This window comes from Aotus nancymaae, unplaced genomic scaffold, assembly GCF_030222135.1.
Source record: "Aotus nancymaae isolate 86718 unplaced genomic scaffold, 86718_ANA_hifiasm-v0.15.2.pri h1tg000046l, whole genome shotgun sequence".
Taxonomy (NCBI): domain Eukaryota; kingdom Metazoa; phylum Chordata; class Mammalia; order Primates; family Aotidae; genus Aotus; species Aotus nancymaae.
The window spans coordinates 12,102,273-12,121,157 of NW_026988460.1; the positions used below are offsets into that span (position 1 = coordinate 12,102,273).

The 18,885-nt window shown below is 37.0% G+C and overlaps 1 protein-coding gene across 9 annotated transcripts in view; it reads left to right on the forward strand.

The window, feature by feature from the left end:
• LOC105728198 (contactin-4) overlaps nucleotides 1–18,885 on the forward strand; it is a 973,166-nt gene that overhangs the window by 800,608 nt on the left and 153,673 nt on the right. For all 9 annotated transcript variants that reach the window (XM_064361938.1, XM_064361945.1, XM_064361939.1 and 6 more), the window contains 2 exons: nucleotides 11,092–11,228; nucleotides 13,319–13,448. In XM_064361938.1, coding sequence (XP_064218008.1) covers nucleotides 11,092–11,228; nucleotides 13,319–13,448 — 267 coding nt within the window. The remainder of the gene's footprint in view (nucleotides 1–11,091; nucleotides 11,229–13,318; nucleotides 13,449–18,885) is intronic.

The window sequence follows — 18,885 nt, forward strand, 5'->3', positions numbered from 1 at the left end:
TGCAGGGGAAATGTTTTTTTCAAGGATCCTGCCCTGGAGACAAAAATCAGGTTTTAACAATGTTTCCTTTTAAACGAAGTTATCTGCAGCCATGCATGTGAAAAGGAGCAGAATAAAATAAAATATGCCTGCTTTCTGAAGATAACTCAGCCTTACCTCACTTGTCAACCACGCTTGGTATTAGAAACTTGTCAGATCAGTTGACTTTCATAGCACTTGGCTATTGCATTTATGATTATACTTTTGTTTTTCCTTATCTAGCATATCAGTGACAAAAATTGTCTAATTGTTTTTATTGTCACAGTCACAGGAGAGCTTCATTATACATAAGCACTTGGCTGTCGTCTTCTATCCTCTCACTTTTTTGTGGTCTGGGTTTTCCCAGTGCTGTGTTTCTAATATCCAGCTGCCTAGGTCTCCAATTTAAATGAATTATTATGATTAAAATCAACACGTAGATCACAAAAGGCAAGAGAATATCCCAGTTGCTTATCCATGAACATTCTGTCTTTGTTGACAAGACAATTTCTTACATTAAGGTGTGCTACCCTTAGGGATTATAGACCATGAGTAACATGCTTCTCTGGGTTCCAAGTTGTATTCCATTCACAAGAGTGCTAACTCCTATTCAGGACTGGCAAAATGGCAATTTTTTTTCTTCTTGCCTTAAAACCACTTTACCTTCTTTCAAAGGCCTGCTGGGCATGATCATTGTTCTCAGTGTCTGAATAATGGAAGCCCTATTGACAGATGGTTTGTCCCTACTGTGGCCATGTCTTTAAGTAAGCCTGTGCTACTCATGTTTAGTATGTATGAAGAACTGAAACAAATTCAGGCAGAACATTTTTACCCTACCCCATCTTCCCAATTTATTTTTGCTATAACCTGTACTTGGCTATCATGGTCTAGTTGACTCTACTTTTCTCAACCTTTTTTGGCATAAAAACTTCCCAAAAATAGATTTGTTTTCAGTGGTAAAATGTTGTGGATCATTGTTACTAAAGATAAACATTTTCCAAAATGACTTTAATACATTATTTACTTGTTTAAGAAAATTTTTTTTACTGCTGCCATGTAGGAGGCATTGTGATGCACTAGGGCTGCAAGACAAAATGTCTGCCCTCAAAGACTTAATATTTTACTGGAAGTTAACAGAAGTGCACTATTAAGCAAATAAATTAACTAGAAAATTTTATTTTCTGGTAAGAGTGATAAAGAACATAATTAGGTTGACTGACCAGGTGCAGTGGCTCACGCCTATAATCTGAGCACTTTGGGAGGCCAAGATAGGTGAGTCACTTAAGGCCAGGAGTTCAAAACCAGCCTGGCCAACATGGCGGCTCTACTAAAATATAAAAATTAGCTGGATGTGGTGGTGGTGCATGCTGGTGGTCCCAGCTACTTGGGAGGCTGAGGCAGAAGAATCACTTGAACCCCAGGGAGCGGTGGTTGCAGTGAGCTGAGATTGTGCCTCTGCACTCCAGCCTAAGCAACAGAGCGAGACTCCATCTCAAATAAATAAATAATTAGATTAATATAATAGAAAGTAGCTGAGAGCAAGGGAAAGATTTTATAAGATGAGGCAGTCAGGAAAAATTTATCTGAGAATTACCCTCTAACCCAAAACCTAAAGGATGAAAATGAGCTAGGCTTTCAAAGGGAAATACATTCCTGGCAGATGAGGAAGTGCAAAGGCTCTGAGGCAGAAAACTACTTGATGTGCTGTGCTTGATATGTAGCAGGGAAGTCAATGTTAACTAAATCATAGTGAGCAAGGGTCAAAGGTTTGAAACATAGGAAGGCGACAGTCTGCATTACTTTGTAAGCCAGGCACAGAGTTTGGGTTTTATTCTCTGAGTATAATGGGAAGCCATTACAGCATTTCAAGGCAGGAGCATGACTCAATTTGATTAATGTTTTTAAAAGATCACTCAGGTTGTTTTGTGGTAAATGGATGATTGGAAACCAAGAGCAAAAGCTGGACAACTGGTTAGGAGGCCATTGCCAATATCCAGGTGAGAGACATTGTTGCTTAGGACTTAAGAGAGGAAGAGAAATGAAGAGACTTGAGATATATTTTGGAGCTAAAGCCAATAGGATATTCTCATTTCATTCCTACATCTGTCTAGTTTATAGATATGGAAATTGAGTCCCAAATAGATTAAAGTAATTGATTTAAGCTTATACAGTAAAAAACAGAGCTAGATTTCAAATGCTATGCTAGAGGGTCTGAAACTTCAGTTTGCATCAGAATAACTTGGAAGTCTTATTACAACACAGAATTCTGGGTCCTGTTCTATGTTCCCAGTGGGAATATACCAGGTGGAGGCTTTTATTTGGTAAGTCCAGGGTAAGACCAAGAATTTGCATTTCTAGTAAGTTCCCAAGTGATGCTGATGCCACTTGCCTGGGAACCACATGATGAGAACCATTGCTCTATGCTTAGGCTGTCCCACATGGTATTGTGTAGCTGAAGATTAAATTACAAGCAAGAGAAGGTGTTCTGACTACCCTGGAAAGCTACAGCTTACTGTCACATCAGGCATTGTAGCCAGTCTACATAAAGTAGAATGAGAGTGCTAAGGCAATTATCTTTGAAGAAAGGAAAGAGCAACATACAATGGATTTAATTCACTTGATAATTATTCTCTTTCCACTTCATTATGTCTCTGTAGTTACTTCCTTTTTGCCCAAAAAGGCTGATAGAATTATAGTCATCATTTAATAGAATGAAGTGTGAACTAAAAAAGCCTGATATTTATCTTTGTACAATTTCTTCTCTTTGTAACAGGTGTTATGAGAGTAAAATCATCTTCATAATTAGGAAACGGGGAATCTAATATTTGAGCAGTAAACAAGGCTATATTTCACAGTATCCAATAATACTTAAGCTAGAAGTAACTGTTAGGGCTAAACCTTTGATTTTTATAATTAAAGAAAATAAGATCCAGAGATATAAAATAACTTATTTAAGGTAATGCAATGAATGGGAATCACAGCTAGAACTGCTTTTTTTTCCTGCTATTCTACATGTGTTACTTTTCCTGCCAATACAACATTTTAATAAAATAGGTAAAATAAAATAAAAATTCATCAATCACCCAGATACTCTTTCTATGCATTTTCCATGACCAGTTTCACAAATGAAAACATCTGGACGAACAACTGACCTTTTCACTTTCAAAGTTGGTCACCTATTGAGTCCAAAAAAAGCTCTTGTTTTCTTCTTCAAATTACATGTAAAACTAAATGTCTAGACCCTTTGTGCTACAGTTCTTTGCCTCTAAAGGCAAAACTGTGGGCTTGATGGCACTGCAAATGGTGTTTGAGTATCTCTAAGGTCATCAATAAGTGAATTCTGAAGCATCTTTCAGCAGAGCGTACTAATTCCCCATGGATGTGCCATGTATATGTGATCACAAGATAATATTCAGCCCTGCAAAGAGGCTTAAAGGACAGAGTGACCAAAAATGGAACACAGTAGATAAGGTAATTTCACAGTGGAGCAATAGTCCGCTTAATTGTCCTAGACAGTACTGATATTGATACTCTCAATTCCCCTGGTTGTCACTTAAGTCAACAATTTTTGTTTCTTTCTTTCATCTGGTAGTTCCAATAAAGTATGTTGCTGCAGTTTTCAAGGGGTACACATTGAGCAAATGTGTGAATAATGGAGAGAATTAATACAGGAGTGGACGTATAAAGTCCTCACCTAATGAGAAACTTTAAGCCATGAAAGAAAGAGTCATATTAAGGACAATATATTGAAATGCAATTCAAGTCTTGCTCTGTAGTGTCAGAGAAGGCAAAATGTCGCAGTTACTTTTTTTTATTCATCAATGAATATTGTTTAAATTTACTTATAGGAGGTTTTGCTTAAGTTGATTCATCTATCTGAAAGTTCCTCTGCTTGTCTAAGCAGGAGTGGTCGAACTGTTGGTTTAAGGACTCCTTTTTACCCTGAAAAATTATTGGGTACCTCAAAGAGCTTTTTTGTTTATGTGAGGTTATATCTACTATATATACCATATTATTAATTTAAACTGAGAATTTAACTTAGAACTTAATTTACTTTAAAATGACAAAATATAGTCAGACAAAAACTGACTATATTTTTCCCAACAAAAAAAATGAATGAAAAGAGTTGCATGATTTATATTTTTGCAAATTTCTTTAATGTCTGTCTTACTAGAATAAAGGTGCATTCTCCTATATACCTCTGTATTCAATCTTTCATGATATGTTGTTTCAGTTGAAGTACATGAAGAAAATGTAGTCTGACACATATATAATTGGAAAGAGAAGACATAATGGACTCCCTAAAGGGAACTTGGGGACCTATAGTGCTTCTTAGACTGCACTAAGAAGGATATTAAGAAGGATATATCTAATATATCCACTATTGGAAGGATATATCTAAAAGAATACTCCCATTGTTATTTGCGGTAGGGTTGGGCATTTTTTAAGAGACTCTGGAGAGGGAATCGATGTGGGAGCCAAGCAGGCCTGTGTACCATTGCTGACTGAGTCACTGTCTAGATCTGGATGTTAATGTCTCTGGGCCTCATCTATAAAATGAATGTAGGCCGGGCACTGTGGCTCACGCCTGTAATCCCAACACTTTGCGGGGTGGAGGCGGGCGGATCACGAGGTCAAGAGATTGAGACCATCCTGACCAACGTGGTAAAACCCCGTCTCTACTAAAAATACCAAAAAATTAGTTGGGCATGGTGGCGCACGCCTGTAGTCCCAGCTACTGGGGAGGCTGAGGCAGGAGAATTGCTTTAACCCGGGAGGCAGAGGTTGCAGTGAGACGAGGTCATGCCACTGCACTCCAGCGTGGCGCCTCGTGACGGAGTGAGACTATGTCTGAAAACTAAATAAATAAATAAAATGAGTGTAAGTACACTTAACCTGCACATTATTATGAGGTTTAGAAATGATGTGCATAAAGTGATGCTGATTAGGTATTCCACATATTAGTAGTCTTCATTATTGCTTGCATTTGGGACCGAACTCAAGGTGGACAAGGGAAAGAGAAAATTCAGCCCAGTAAGAGCAGATTCAGGTAAATACTAGGTAGAGGCTTTGAAGATTAAAAATAAATAGAAGAAAGACATATAAAGAAATTAATCTATATAAGGGTAAAGTCATAGCTTGATTGATCTGGGTCTAATTGAGTAAATCGGGCCCAACAGCTTTTAAAACATATTGCTGATTTACAATTTTTTTAATTCTTTTTTTTTTTTTTTTTTTTTTTTTGAGACGGAGTTTCGCTCTTATTACCCAGGCTGGAGTGCAATGGCGCGATCTCGGCTCACCACAACCTCCACCTCCTGGGTTCAGGCAATTCTCCTGCCTCAGCCTCCTGATTAGGTGGGATTACAGGCACGCGCCACCATGCCCAGCTAATTTTTTGTATTTTTAGTAGAGACGGGGTTTCACCATGTTGACCGGGATGGTCTCGATCTCTTGACCTCGTGATCCACCCGCCTCGGCCTCCCAAAGTGCTGGGATTACAGGCGTGAGCCACCGCGCTCGGCCTACAATTTTTTTAATTCTATAACTCATTTGTAAAGTTCTGAACTGGCTTATTGGAGTGGAGAACAAAGGCCCTTATTCACCAGGAACTGTGAATTCACTGGGCATAGTTGGAGAGAAAGTAAGAGATGTAGATAAAACCAGATGGCAGATGGTATTTATTAATTTATTTTTGAGACAGGGTCTCACTCTGTCACCCAGGCTGGAGTACAGTGGTATGATCTCAGTTCACTTCAGTCTCCACCTCCCGGGCTCAAGCGATTCTTGTGCCTCAACCTCCTGAATAGCTGAGACTACAGACACACATTTTCATGCCTGGCTAATTTTTGTATTTTTAGTAGAGATGGGGTTTCATCATGTTGGCCAGGCTGATTTTGATCTCCTGACCTCAGATGATCCACCTGCCTTGGCCTCCCAAAGTGCTGGAATTACAGGCATGAGCCACTGTGCCTGGCCAGATGGCAGAAGACTTTAAATGTTTAACTATATGAAATAATGATAATGTTCTCCTTTTTGTAACATTTATAACATTTACAGAAGGCAAAGCATATTCACAAATCTTATTCATTATCTCATACACAGATTACTTCCTATGGTTGTATTTGTTTTATGTATTGATGAATATCTATTAATAGAAATATGGCTGTTTTGAGTTGCCTTCTAGTGTATCTTCATATAGTTGGTTTTTATATTCTGACTTAAGTTTATCATTGCTATCTGTAAAAGAATTGGCCTGATGACACCTCCCATACCATTGCCAGAGGCAAGTCAGTTATAATTTCTATAGAGATGAAGAAACCATAAATAAGAGCGTCTGAATGAAGCACAAATTAACAGAAAAACTAGGAGAACTATGAATCCGGTTGGTTTAAGAGACAATCTAAAGGCTAAAGGCTTCACTTATTAAATCAGAAGGAATGTTAGACATCATTCGGTCCAAACTTCTCTGAATTCAAAGAGAAAACAGGCGTCCAGTCTCCAGATTGCATTTCCAAAGCTGTTCTTACAAAACAAGTTATCAGCAAGTATCAGCAAAGTATGTGTATGTTTAGTTCTCAAGGTACTTTTTTTTTAAATGAAACTTTACAAGAAATTCTCAATATTTAATATAAAGCAAGGCTGCTTTCTATTAAGTGAAGCCACCTTGCTGTGTATTAAATACTGAGAATTTGAATGAATGTTGAAGGGAGTAACTTCCAAGAACCCTTGGAGCTTCATGGAATTGAGTTTGAAGACCCCTGTGAGGAGACCGATTGGTGTTATATGGGGAGTGGATGAGAGTCTGAAGCCAGAGAAGTGCAGATTGTCAGTGCTGAACAAACATCAAAGCTTGACCTTGCCCTAAAATACAATATGCATATTTCTTGTAGAGTTGGTCCTTCTTTTAGTGACTTCTGCCAATTGGAAGTCAGGGGTTCAAGTCTATAATAATAAACTGGTAGACTCTCTTAAATAGCACTGGAAAATGAATATTTCTAGTGCCAATACTGGGAACATTGAATTTGAGGTAAAGTGAGAATATCTTGATGATTCTGTCAATTGTAAAAGAATCCCAGGCTGGAGATAAAGATTTGGGAAGCATCTCTATATAGGTGGTAAACTGAAGCCAAGTAATTATCTCCAGGCTTGTAAACTCTACTATCATTAAAATTCTTAAGCAATGTCAGTGAAACTCCTGCATTCCCTGGAGATGATTCATCTTCTCTAAAATTGTGTAAGCAACCAGAAATAACTGTGAATGTCTGCAGGTCATCTTTGTGATAGTAATTTAGAGAGGTTTTTTTTTTTTTTTTTAACCATCGTATCCTTTCTTTTCAATTTTTAAATTTCTAAAGTCTGAGACGTGTTGGCCTTTCTTTAGAAATTTCTGTTTTTAGAAAATTGAAGAGTTAAATACTCCTGAGAATTGTTTGACACACTGAGTTTAAATTATGTCTGCCTGCAATATAAATTATTATTGAATAAGATGCTTGCCCAATTCCAATGGCTGGAATACACAAACGTTGATTTAGGTCATTTCTGGCAGCTATTGAAAAAAAGATTGAAATGAAGAAATTGTTTACGTATCCAAGAGACAAACAGTATCACAGGGTCAAATCTCAGCACAACCGTTTAACCTTATATTTGAATTTGTAGTTTGAGAACAAGACTTAAGGAGTCCTAGAAGAATTCTTTTGTTTCAAATCTTGAAAGAATACGGAAGTTCAAAACAGATGATTCTCTTTTAATATGTTAATGTGTTTAACTCTGTTTAATATGTGAGATCTGCATATATTACCCCCCAAAAAAGACATTTAGAAATGGCTTCTGAAATAATAGTAATGAACTAACCTGTTCAGACCTTCTTCTGAGCTGATACAGGTTGAGTATCTCTTACCTGAAATACTGGGGACTAGAAGTGTTTCAGATTTTAGATTTTTTAGGATTTTGGAATATTTAGACCCAAGCCTAAACATGAAGTTTATTTATGTTTTACATATACCTTATACACATAGCCTGAAGGTAATTTATATAATATTTTAATATTCTGGATAAGTTAATATATAAAACAAAGTTTTCACTGTATTTGACTACGACCAGTCTTATGAGATCAAGTGTGAAATTTTCCACTTGTGGCATCATGGTAGCTCTCAAAAAGTTTTGAATTTTAGAGCATTTCAGATTTTAGATCTTCAGATTAGGGATGTTTAACCTGTGTTTAGATATGGAGTTGTAAAATGAAGTTGAACCTTGATATTAAGCGATAAATACCCTGTACTCAATGCATTATCACAGAAGGGGGAGGGGCTAATGATATCTCTTATAATATGCTCAACTGGGATTTTTGTTATCAAAGGACTTTGAACTAGGTAAGCACCCCCCCCAAAAAATAAAGATATATGAGCCATTTTCATCAAGCACATAACTTCGTTTATTCTAGTATAAAGAACTCACTCACTTAGATATGAGTCATCCAATCTAAGTGCAAGAGTGAAAACCTTTACTAGGTGGGCTTTTGCTTTGTAGATTTGCAATTGGCATGTTAAGATAAAGACTATCTCTCTTTGTCATGTATATAAAATAATATTTCATTTCTGATTTTTATGAGCCCATGTTCAGATATGTACTTTGAGAGTCAAATGTTTATATTAGTTCAAATTTGTCTTCTATGAATTAATTTTACTTTAAAAACAAAGAAAGTACCAGGTGATCTCTCACAGACACTGAATTTGTTGTTGATTTCACCTTGGCCATCACAAATAACTACCACTGAGTATTCTTTTCCAACTCCTTGACCTCCATAACCCTGTGGGAAGAGACGAGCCCTTCTGTGCTTAACTAGTTAGAACTTTGCAAGGTCTTTTCAAAATTCTCTCCAGTCCCTCCCTTCTCTGCCCCACCTGCTTTTTGAGATTGCAAGGTTTTGCTTCCAGCTTTCTGTATTTTTGAAAGAAAGCAATAAGTAAGCCCAAGTGTTACAGGAAATCCATGACATTGAAGTTTCTGTCTCTGCATGTGGTTTTGATGTTTCCTTTTTGAACTTCAACTTGACATTGCTTCATAAGTTACATTTGCCCTTCCATCTTTTTTTCCTCACTCTCTTTCAAAAGTTTGGCTTTGTTGTTAATATTCCACACAGATTTCTGTGGCTTTTCTTGTTTGCTTTGTTTTCATGGACTCTGTAGGGGGTAAATATTCAGCACGTTGAATGTGAAATCAGGCATACAACTACATTAGCCCTATCAGGGTTACACATCAAATTCTCCAAGCAGAGAACCTTTTTAGCTTCCTTTGCATTAGCAGCAGGCAGACAAAGAACAAGGAAGACTTGCAGCTCTTTTCAGGATGTAGGTTATAACCCTTCATTCAAGTTAATGCTTGTTGATGTTCTAAATTTTTTTGAAGTTGACCCTTTTGGCCTCTCCTCATATGCAGCAATGCATCATCCCATCAGTAGAGGATTTGTAAAACTGTGTTTTGCTACTTGAAAAACATAAAATTGCTTATAGACGAGAAAAGAAAAAAGCAGCATTTATTCAAGAGCCTAGAGACCTCTGCTGGTTAAATGACTTGTTGAGTGTTTTTCTAGTTTTGTTTATTATTGAAAAGGTAAAATATACAGCTTGGCCTCAACAGTAGCCATTTCCTTTTGAATTAAATTATGGATGATTTGAAGCCTGGTTGAAGGAAGATACTGAGGTCAAGTCAGCTGGAAGAGATGTTAAGAATAATGAGTAGCATCTCCTAATTAAATACTGATATCAACTTTGATAATTAGATTTACCTTGATAGGCATTACCCTGTAGAAATGCCCTGTGAACATATTAAATTCCAGAATGACAGCTATGGTTATCTTCTGCATGACTTTGGGCTGAAGGTCTTCTACCTAAATATATTTATCATTATTCTTAACGGCATGAATTGTGCTTGAGGCAAGATTTGATATTTATGAAGACTTTTTATGGAACGTGGAATTACCATTGTCTTTATATCTATTGAAAATAAGGAAAGAAAATGTGACTTTAATGAAGTACAGAAAATATGGTATCATTTGGGTGGCAGGGGTGGTGGATGGCAGTGGGCAGTGAGGGAATTAAGTGCTGCTTTGAATTACTGTGTTAGACTGTGGGCAGGACTTGATTTCCTGAGAAGGTTTGATAAAAATCAGGACTCATTTAAAGAGTTGGGCTTCTAGCATCATATTCCTGTAGATAACATTCTATCAATATGAAATCAAAAATCAACAATGATGATAGTCTTAAAGGAGAAAGGAGTCACAAAATTTATCTATACAACATGTATGAGTGAAGTATATTAGTTAGGGTCATGCTAAGCTTTTCTAACAAAGGAGTCTCCAAAATAAAGTAGCTTAGATAAGAAGTTTATTTGTCTCTTACATTATTTTCCCCAAAACTGGCAGGTGGATGTGGAGCTGCTTTGCTCCACATGGTCATTCATGGTCCAAGGCTGACAGGTCAGCATTTTCATCCTATGTAGCTTCCATGTCTGCACCCAAGGCTATTTCAGTTGTCAGTTTTTTCCAGTCAATGTGAAGGGACAAGAAGAGGTTAGGGAAAGTATCTTTCAGTAAATAACCCAGAAGTTGCTGTCACCACTTTCACACGTATACAGTTGGCATGAACTTGGTTACATGATTACCTCTAGCTGCAAAGCAAGCTGGCAAATGCAGTGCATACTTGGGAATACACCAGCCCCGTCAAAAGTAGGAGGAGGGTGTTGGGAAGATACTCTCTACTGAAAGGGAAAAAGGAATAATAGAATAATAGATACTTACAGGAGAGGGACAGTTAGTTTTGCCATATGATATTTGTAGTTTTATCCATTTTGCCTTTAGATATTAAAAGACCACAATATGAACTACAAAAACAGTATTCACAGTAGGGTATGTGCACCTACCTCCCTGAACGTCTACCCAGCCTTGTTATTTGCATAACATCTGGAAAAGGAATTTTATTATAAGCGTGTTTTTGTTCTTTGATTGCATATGATAAAAATAGATTGAGTATACCCTGAATATACATCTTTTCTCTGCCTTTTGAACTGCTGTAGCCCAACCTAATTGGATTCAAAAAATAAATGATATTCACGTGGCCATGGAAGAAAATGTCTTCTGGGAATGTAAAGCAAATGGAAGGCCTAAGCCTACATACAGGTGGCTAAAAAATGGTGAACCTCTGCTAACTCAGGTAAGCAAATTAATGGTAACTGTGTCATAGTCTTGACTATCATGTGTAATATGGCCTCATTGCCATGGAAACATGAGAATGGCAAATTGTATCTAAAATAATACACAATGAAACACCAGTATAGTGGAAAAAGTGAGAGTGAATTCAATTGACAAATAGAAAGTGCACACAAATTCAATTTTCCGGTCTTCAATTAAGTTCTTGTACTGGATCTTTGGTCTTCAAAGATTAATATCTGTGGCTTTATAATGGGAAAGTTATGCAGAAGGTCTGGAACATGCAGTTATGCTAAGATATGAAGGAACATACATTCCAGGATCCACTACAAGAAAAGTGATATTGACACAATACAGGATGTCCAGCTACGTAGAGAAACACTCTGACAAAGAAATCTGAGTGAAGCAGGGACAGAGTGGGAGACCCTAGAATGAGGAACAATTGTGTCCAATTTCATTTTCCTTATGTATTTTCCTACTGAACTTCAAATGTTAATTGAAATTTGACATTTTCCTCAGGCTCCAAATTGAGAGGCAGTCTCATGCTCAGATTTCTTCCTCCAATAGGCCACCTAGGAAACAGTGCCTGCTTGGAACAATGGCCCCCACATGAATTTACACAACAGGAAGAGAAAAGGGGCTGTTTTGCCTAACCCACTCCCTGACTCATGTACCTTCTCCATTTGTTGGAAGGGCTCCAGCTTGTCCATGATTCTGTCAATTATAAAAGCCAAACTCAGACAAATTGCAAAAGTATAGGTAACTAGGTACTGGTATTTTTCCTTCCATTGTGTAATTGTTACCAGAATGCCAGGGGGTTGGTCTAGGTCTTGTTGCTTGCTGTACCGAGAGCCAATCACTGAGACAGTGAGTATTGCCAGGAAATAAGGCTTTGTCTAGCTGCTTTAGCAAAGAGAATGGGAGATCATTCTCAAATCCGTCTCTCCAAATTGGGAATTTTTGTAGCTGGGGAAGGGATGAAGCTGTGTGCAGAAAGGAATTAGGGAGGGGTACAGAGGCAATCATGACAGATGGAGGGTGTGGTATCTCACTGCCTAGATGCCATGATCTGGTGAGTCTGAGTCCCTTGCTTGAGGGTCAGCCTCCTGAGGAGTTAACTCAGATGAGACCAAGGTAAGTTTCAAGTTTTAAAACTAGGCAGCTCAGTAGCTCAATTTCTGTGTTTGTTCAGAAACCAGTAATTATCATTTCTGTGGGATGATTGGTCTGGTTTCATAATGTGAGGGATTATAGATGTCTAGATTTTATCAAAGTCTAATAAAGCATTCACTCAGCTAACTTACAACCCTGTGGCAAACAGAAAATTAGTGCCTCTTTATATATATATAATATGATAAATAAATATATATATATATATATATATGTTTTTTTTTATTGTCAAGTCCTCTGGAGAGAAGGGCATCCTTTTTGATACTTATGAATATTGATACCAAATGGTATATCCTAAGGGTGACAAATCAGGAAGATCTCCTGTGCCACATACTAACTTTGCTTCCTTCAGATTGGCCACCAGATGGTCCTCAGCTTAAATCACATCACTGACAGCAATAAACTAAGGGAATACTAAACTATTAATGTCCACATGTTTTAGTACACCTCAACTGATATTAAATATTTGCCTCTGTTTCACCCAAGATTGTAATCTTTTTAACCTTCAAAGTATCATTTGCCCAAAATTTGAGTGTTTTAAACACTCTAAACAGTAAATTTGGTTATATTTTGAAACCCCATAACTCTGGTTAGTACAAAGCCTTAAAGTAAAACAGCATTTTAAATTTCAAGTTTTTCTATTTAGAGGGGATATTAATCTGAATGGCTTCACTATTAAATCAATGAGAACTCAAGAGAATCCTACAATTTAAATTCCATTTACCAACTGATGTACTGGTTGTTCCATTTAGCATCTGACCTGCCACAATTTAGTTGACAGATAAATAGATCATGTTATGTAAATTGCTTATATGATGGCTATTTTCTTCCCATTAAGCTTCCTTCATATTGCACATGGTAAAATTGCCTTAAAGCCTCAGATGTAGAAGGTCATTGTTTTTATGTTCCTCTTTTCTTTCACAGGATAGAATTCAAATTGAGCAAGGAACACTCAACATAACAGTAGTGAACCTCTCAGATGCTGGCATGTATCAGTGTTTGGCAGAGAATAAACATGGAGTTATCTTTTCCAATGCAGAGCTTAATGTTATAGGTGAGTCTTTATACTGGCAAGAAAAAAAACCAACTCTTTAAATCACTAAACTAACTTGTTCTTTGCCAAGCATAAGTGTTCAAACCAAGAAAAGGAGTAAAGAAATCTTTAGTCCAAAGATACCACTCCAGAAACAAGTAATAAGCAAGTCTATAAGCAATAACAAGAGAGCACTTTCTAAATCAGCCTCTTCGATGCTTACAATGGGGACCATGCTTCCCTTGGCACTCATTTTTATTCGTCTATTGACTGCATTTCTAAATTGAGCAAAGTTTTTTAGACGCTTTTTGGAGTCTGGTGCTGATTTGGTGCAAACTTGAGCTTGGAGGGAATAAGAGCTGACTTGGTTTGGAAAGGCTTATTTGAACAGCTGACAGAATAAACCCTGTTCTTCCACATCTGAATTTTTGCAGACTATGCATTAATGATCTTTCCCCCAGCTATATCTTTCATCATGTGCCACTTCCTACCTCCTCTTCAGTTGCATTGACTTTTCTGTTCTGCATATTCACCATCCTCCCTTCCTCTGTAGGCCACTGGTATGTAGTGAGTGCATCCTTTGCCTAAAACACTTTTCCTTCCCTCTTCATTTCTGTAACTCCTTCTCATTTCCCATCTCCCAGCTTCATTGGTGCTTCCTCAGAAAGTCATGGTTGGGTCAACTCTTCCTATTACAGATTTTTATACCATCTTTCACTTCTCCTTTATGACAGTTACAGTCTACATTTATTTATGTGATTTTTCTGTCTTTGTCTTCCACTATATTTTAACTTCCCCATGATGTCAAGGATCATATTTGGTTTAATTCATCATTTTATTCCCAGGGCTTAATACAGTATTGAAGCACATAGTATGCACTCAATAAATATTGAATGAATGTAAAAATGAATGAGTATGTTAAATGAATGAAGATGAGAGATTTTCTTAAAATGGATTAATAAATTAAGTCAGTAAACAATTAAAAGCATAGTTGAGTGAACAGATAAATCTATGGACATTAAAAAAAAAGTTAAGACCAACAACTTGCATAATCCTGTAGAAAAATCTTGAATGTATCTATTGTTATAAAAGAAGAGATGATAATGAAAACTAAAAACAAAAAAACAAATGTAAATGATTTGGGAACTGCTTCCTATTTAGAGACTTTAAGGAGTCATTCTCCTTGGTGAGGGCGTAATAGATTATGAATAAGAGAAAAATATCACACAAAGGAGTTAATTCACATGCTCTGATCAATTGTTTCAGAGTCCTAACTTTCCCTTCTGGAAAACATTCATTGGTGCCTAGCATGTAAATCTTGCATATAGAAGTAAATTCTCTCAAGTAGAATGTACTTCTATCCTGTACAATGTAAAAAAATAGAAAGAAAGAAAAACTTCCACAACTGCTCTTCTCACTAAGTTCTTTAGCATTGACCCAAATCCCATCAAAGATAATGATTGTGAGATTTCATGGGGATGGAGCCTTTTTCAAAGAGGCCTACTAATGGTTCTGTGCTCTGGGAATAAGCATCAGCTTGGCTAGGCCTACTGGAAGGCTAAACACACATACCTCTCACCCTATAAATATTAGGAACCATACTTTTCAACTCCTTCCAAGACAAGTTCAATGGTTCCCTTCTGCCCAGATTTGCTAACTGTTGGTATTTGGAACTGACTCTTTTGGAGTACAGTTCACCATGGCAGATTGCTTTGGAGTTTCTTCTGAAACAAGTATGTTCTCTATTCTGCTGTTTGTCAACTAGTTGGAAGAACAGCTAAAAGTGAGATGTGTCCTAATGAAATGCATCATCATGTCTCAAAACCCTCTGGATGAGTACTAGCCAATTTATAAGTCTAGGGACCCCTTTATATTTTAAAAGATTTTGTAGTCACCTTTATTGAAATAAGAAAAGCTGATAGAAACAAATGACTCCAATAATGTAAGAAAGGCTGTTTAATGATTTTTATCTAGAGTGCCTACCCATAGCTGAAAATAACAGAATATATGTGTATGCATAGGTGCATGCATAATGGCTTAAAGCCACCTTTGCCTACCCCTCCCCTCTCTCTCTCGCAACAGGATTCAAGGCCTATTAGCTGCGAATCACTGCTCCAACTTTTACATTAAGGGGTTTATTTAAAAATCATTTCCAATTGGAGCTGTCTAATTGCAAATGAATTTTTGATCTGAGCTCTTTAAGTTTCCCAATGCCAGCAAACTGGAAGTGTTGGTCTGTTTAAGCTGCTATAACAAAAATACCATAAACATGGTGGCTTATAGACAACAAATGTTTATTTCTGATAGTTCTGGAAGCTGAAAGTGTGAGACCAGGCTGCCAGCATGGCTGAGTTCTGGTGAACCCTCTTCTGGGTTGCAGAGTGACAACCTCTCACTGTGTCTTCACATGGCAGAAGGGGTGGAGGTCTCTTGGGCCTCTTTTATTAAGGGTAATGATACCATTCATAAGGCACTTCACCCTTATGAAGTGCTTCACCCCATAAGGGCTTCACCTCTTAAAGGTTCTGCCTCTTAGTGCCATCACCTTAGGGTTTAGGATTTCAACATAGGAATTTTGGAGGGACACAAACATTCAGACCATAGCACTAGAACAGTGAAGATAAAATGAAAATGCCTGAGAAATTATTTAACCATGTTTAACATGAGAACGATAAAGGCGTGTCATCAAATTACATAGGCCAAACAAGTTGTAAAAATGTAAGGCTTGCAGGAATTCAGGAAAGGGAGTTTGGCTAATGGGTTGGGTTAGAAAGCTAAGCCCTGAAAAATTTAGATATTGAGAAACACAAGGAATATTCTAGATCAGAATGAAATGGCTGTAACAAAGACTCAAAGTTACAAAATACTTGAGATAGTTTCTTACACATAGAGAATCTTGAATGTTTTTTAAAAATGTTGACTCATCAGTGGATGAATGGGCAAACAAAATTTTGTATATATATATGCAAATTTTGTGTGTTTGTACACACACACACACACACACACATACACATACACAGTAGAATGCTATGTAGCCATTAAAAAAAGAAGAAAATCCTGTCATTTGTGACAAGAGGGATGAACCTGGAGGATATCATCCTATGTGAAATAAGTCAGGCACAAAAAAACGGATATCACATGATCTCACTCATATGTGGGGTCTAAAAAAGTTTATCTCAAAGAAATAGAGCAGAATGGTGGTTTCTAAGGGCTGGGGAAATCGGTGTGAGAGGGTTGGGAAGATGTTGTTTAAAGAATACAACATTTCAGTTAGATGGGACAAACAAATTGAAGCACTCTTTGGATAGCACAATTATTATAGTTAATAACAAGATATCGTATTCTCAAAAAATGCTGAGGGAACGGGTGTTAAGTGTTTCACCACAGAAATAACTATATAAGGTAATTTATGTTAATTAGCTAGATTTAGTCATTCTACTATATATATATTTTTCAAAACATGTTGTATGTAATAGATACAATTGTATGTGTCAATCAAAAAGTAAAATAATAAATAACAAATTTTGATTTAAATACATAAAGCATATGTAGGCAAAATTTAAACTTAAAAAAGAAAGATGGAAAAGTCATAAAGGACCAATTTTGGAGATTCTTGAATGACAAGCTTGTAAGTTCCCTATTTAATATCCATTTCCCCTTCCAGAAACTCACAGTAATATATTTCAGGTGAATTGAAGGGTGGTTAAGTATTGAGGTGGGTAAACCCTTAGAGTCCCTCTTAAATGAATGAGGGAGAAGACATCTGACTATTTAAAAATACACAGAAATTAACATTGGTTAACTTGGGTAAGCTATAACATGATTGTTCCTTATATAGCAGTAATAGTTTGGCTCTTTTGGATCAAATAACTAAATTGTCATTACCTGTATTGGAATCATGATGATGCTGAATTGAACAAAGAAACAAAATGGAAAGAAGATAATATCTTAAGATTATCTCTTGGCTGGGCTTGGTGGCTCACACCTGTAATCCCCAGAACTTTGGGAGGTCAAGGTAGATGGATCACCTGTATTAGTGGTGAGGTCAGTAGTTCCAGACCAGCCTAGCCAAAATGACAAAACCATGTCTCTTCTAAAAATACAAAAATTAGCTGGTCATGGTGGTGCATGCCTGAAGTCCCAGCTACCTGAGAGGCTGAGGCAGGATAATCACTTGAACCCAGGAGGCAGAAGTTGGAGTGAGCTGAGATTGCACCACTGCATTGCAGCCTGGGTGACAGAGCGAGACTCTGTCTCAAAAAATAAAAAAGATGATCTTTTGATGATCTGTATAAGAACAAAAAAAAATATGTTGGTTCTACCTATTGATTAAATATCAGGAACCTCCAATGCTGTAGAGGAGATTCCTTTTCATGTTGGGTAATAGCCCTACAGTCATGAATAAGAGATGGTTAGGAAGCATATATTTAATAGGTTTTTCCCTTAGTTTTATTTTATATGTTCTGTCTTGGTATTTAATATGTATGTAACATGTCTGTATTTAATGGATTAACTGCTAAATAATTAATCTATGTGCTGGGTGATTTACTCACTGGATAGGCAAACACCATAGAGAGACTTTTATCTTGAGGTCAGTATATTGGTAGGCCTGGTTATGAGTACGTCAAATAGAAGTGTCCTTGTTTATGACTGACTATTATAATTGATAGTTTATTATTTCCCAAGGCAACTGTTCCCAGACCTTTTCGGCTGTATAAGCCCGAGTCATGGGTAAGACTCACTTGTGGGATGTACGCCTGTGGGTATCCCTGATGTTGCTGCGCAACTCCTTAGGTGATAAGCATCATTCCATCCCTCTCCCCCACTTATGAAGGTGCGTGAATTACAATTGGAGTGAATAGAGTCTTGTAATCATGGGGAGACTGAATCTTCTATAAATAACTTAAAAAGTAATGATAACTAAGATATTTTGTTGGTGAAAAAAATAACTTTTCTAAAGTAATAATTCTACTCATGTTTAGTATTTATGATGATCCTATTGGTGATGGGGACTGCTGATTAAATTGCCAAATGTGAAATCACTGGGTAAATACAGAGGATAGCTAAAGTCTCCAAAACAAGTGTGAGGCAAGTATTCAGGTATTTGCAATTCACTGAAAGAGCGTTCTCCAGGGAAAACCTGTAAGGAAAAGCAGAATAAGGAATAAGGAGGAACCAAACAAGAATGGGGTCTTAGGTAACCTAAGTCTAGCCTAAGTCTAATTACCAGAAGGGAGATTTCTGGAACATAAACTATACCTAGACCCATTTCCACCTTGAGGTAATGAGGCTAGCTTTTTAAAAAAATCTCCATATCACTCCCTCCCTAAGGCTACCCTTAAGCAGGGTTGCAGAAGTGGTAGGAGTCAAAAATCTTTGATTTTGCTTACTATGAGGATATTGTGAAAAAAATTTTGATTTTACAATGGGAAGTGCTATTCCTAAGGGTGAGTGGGTG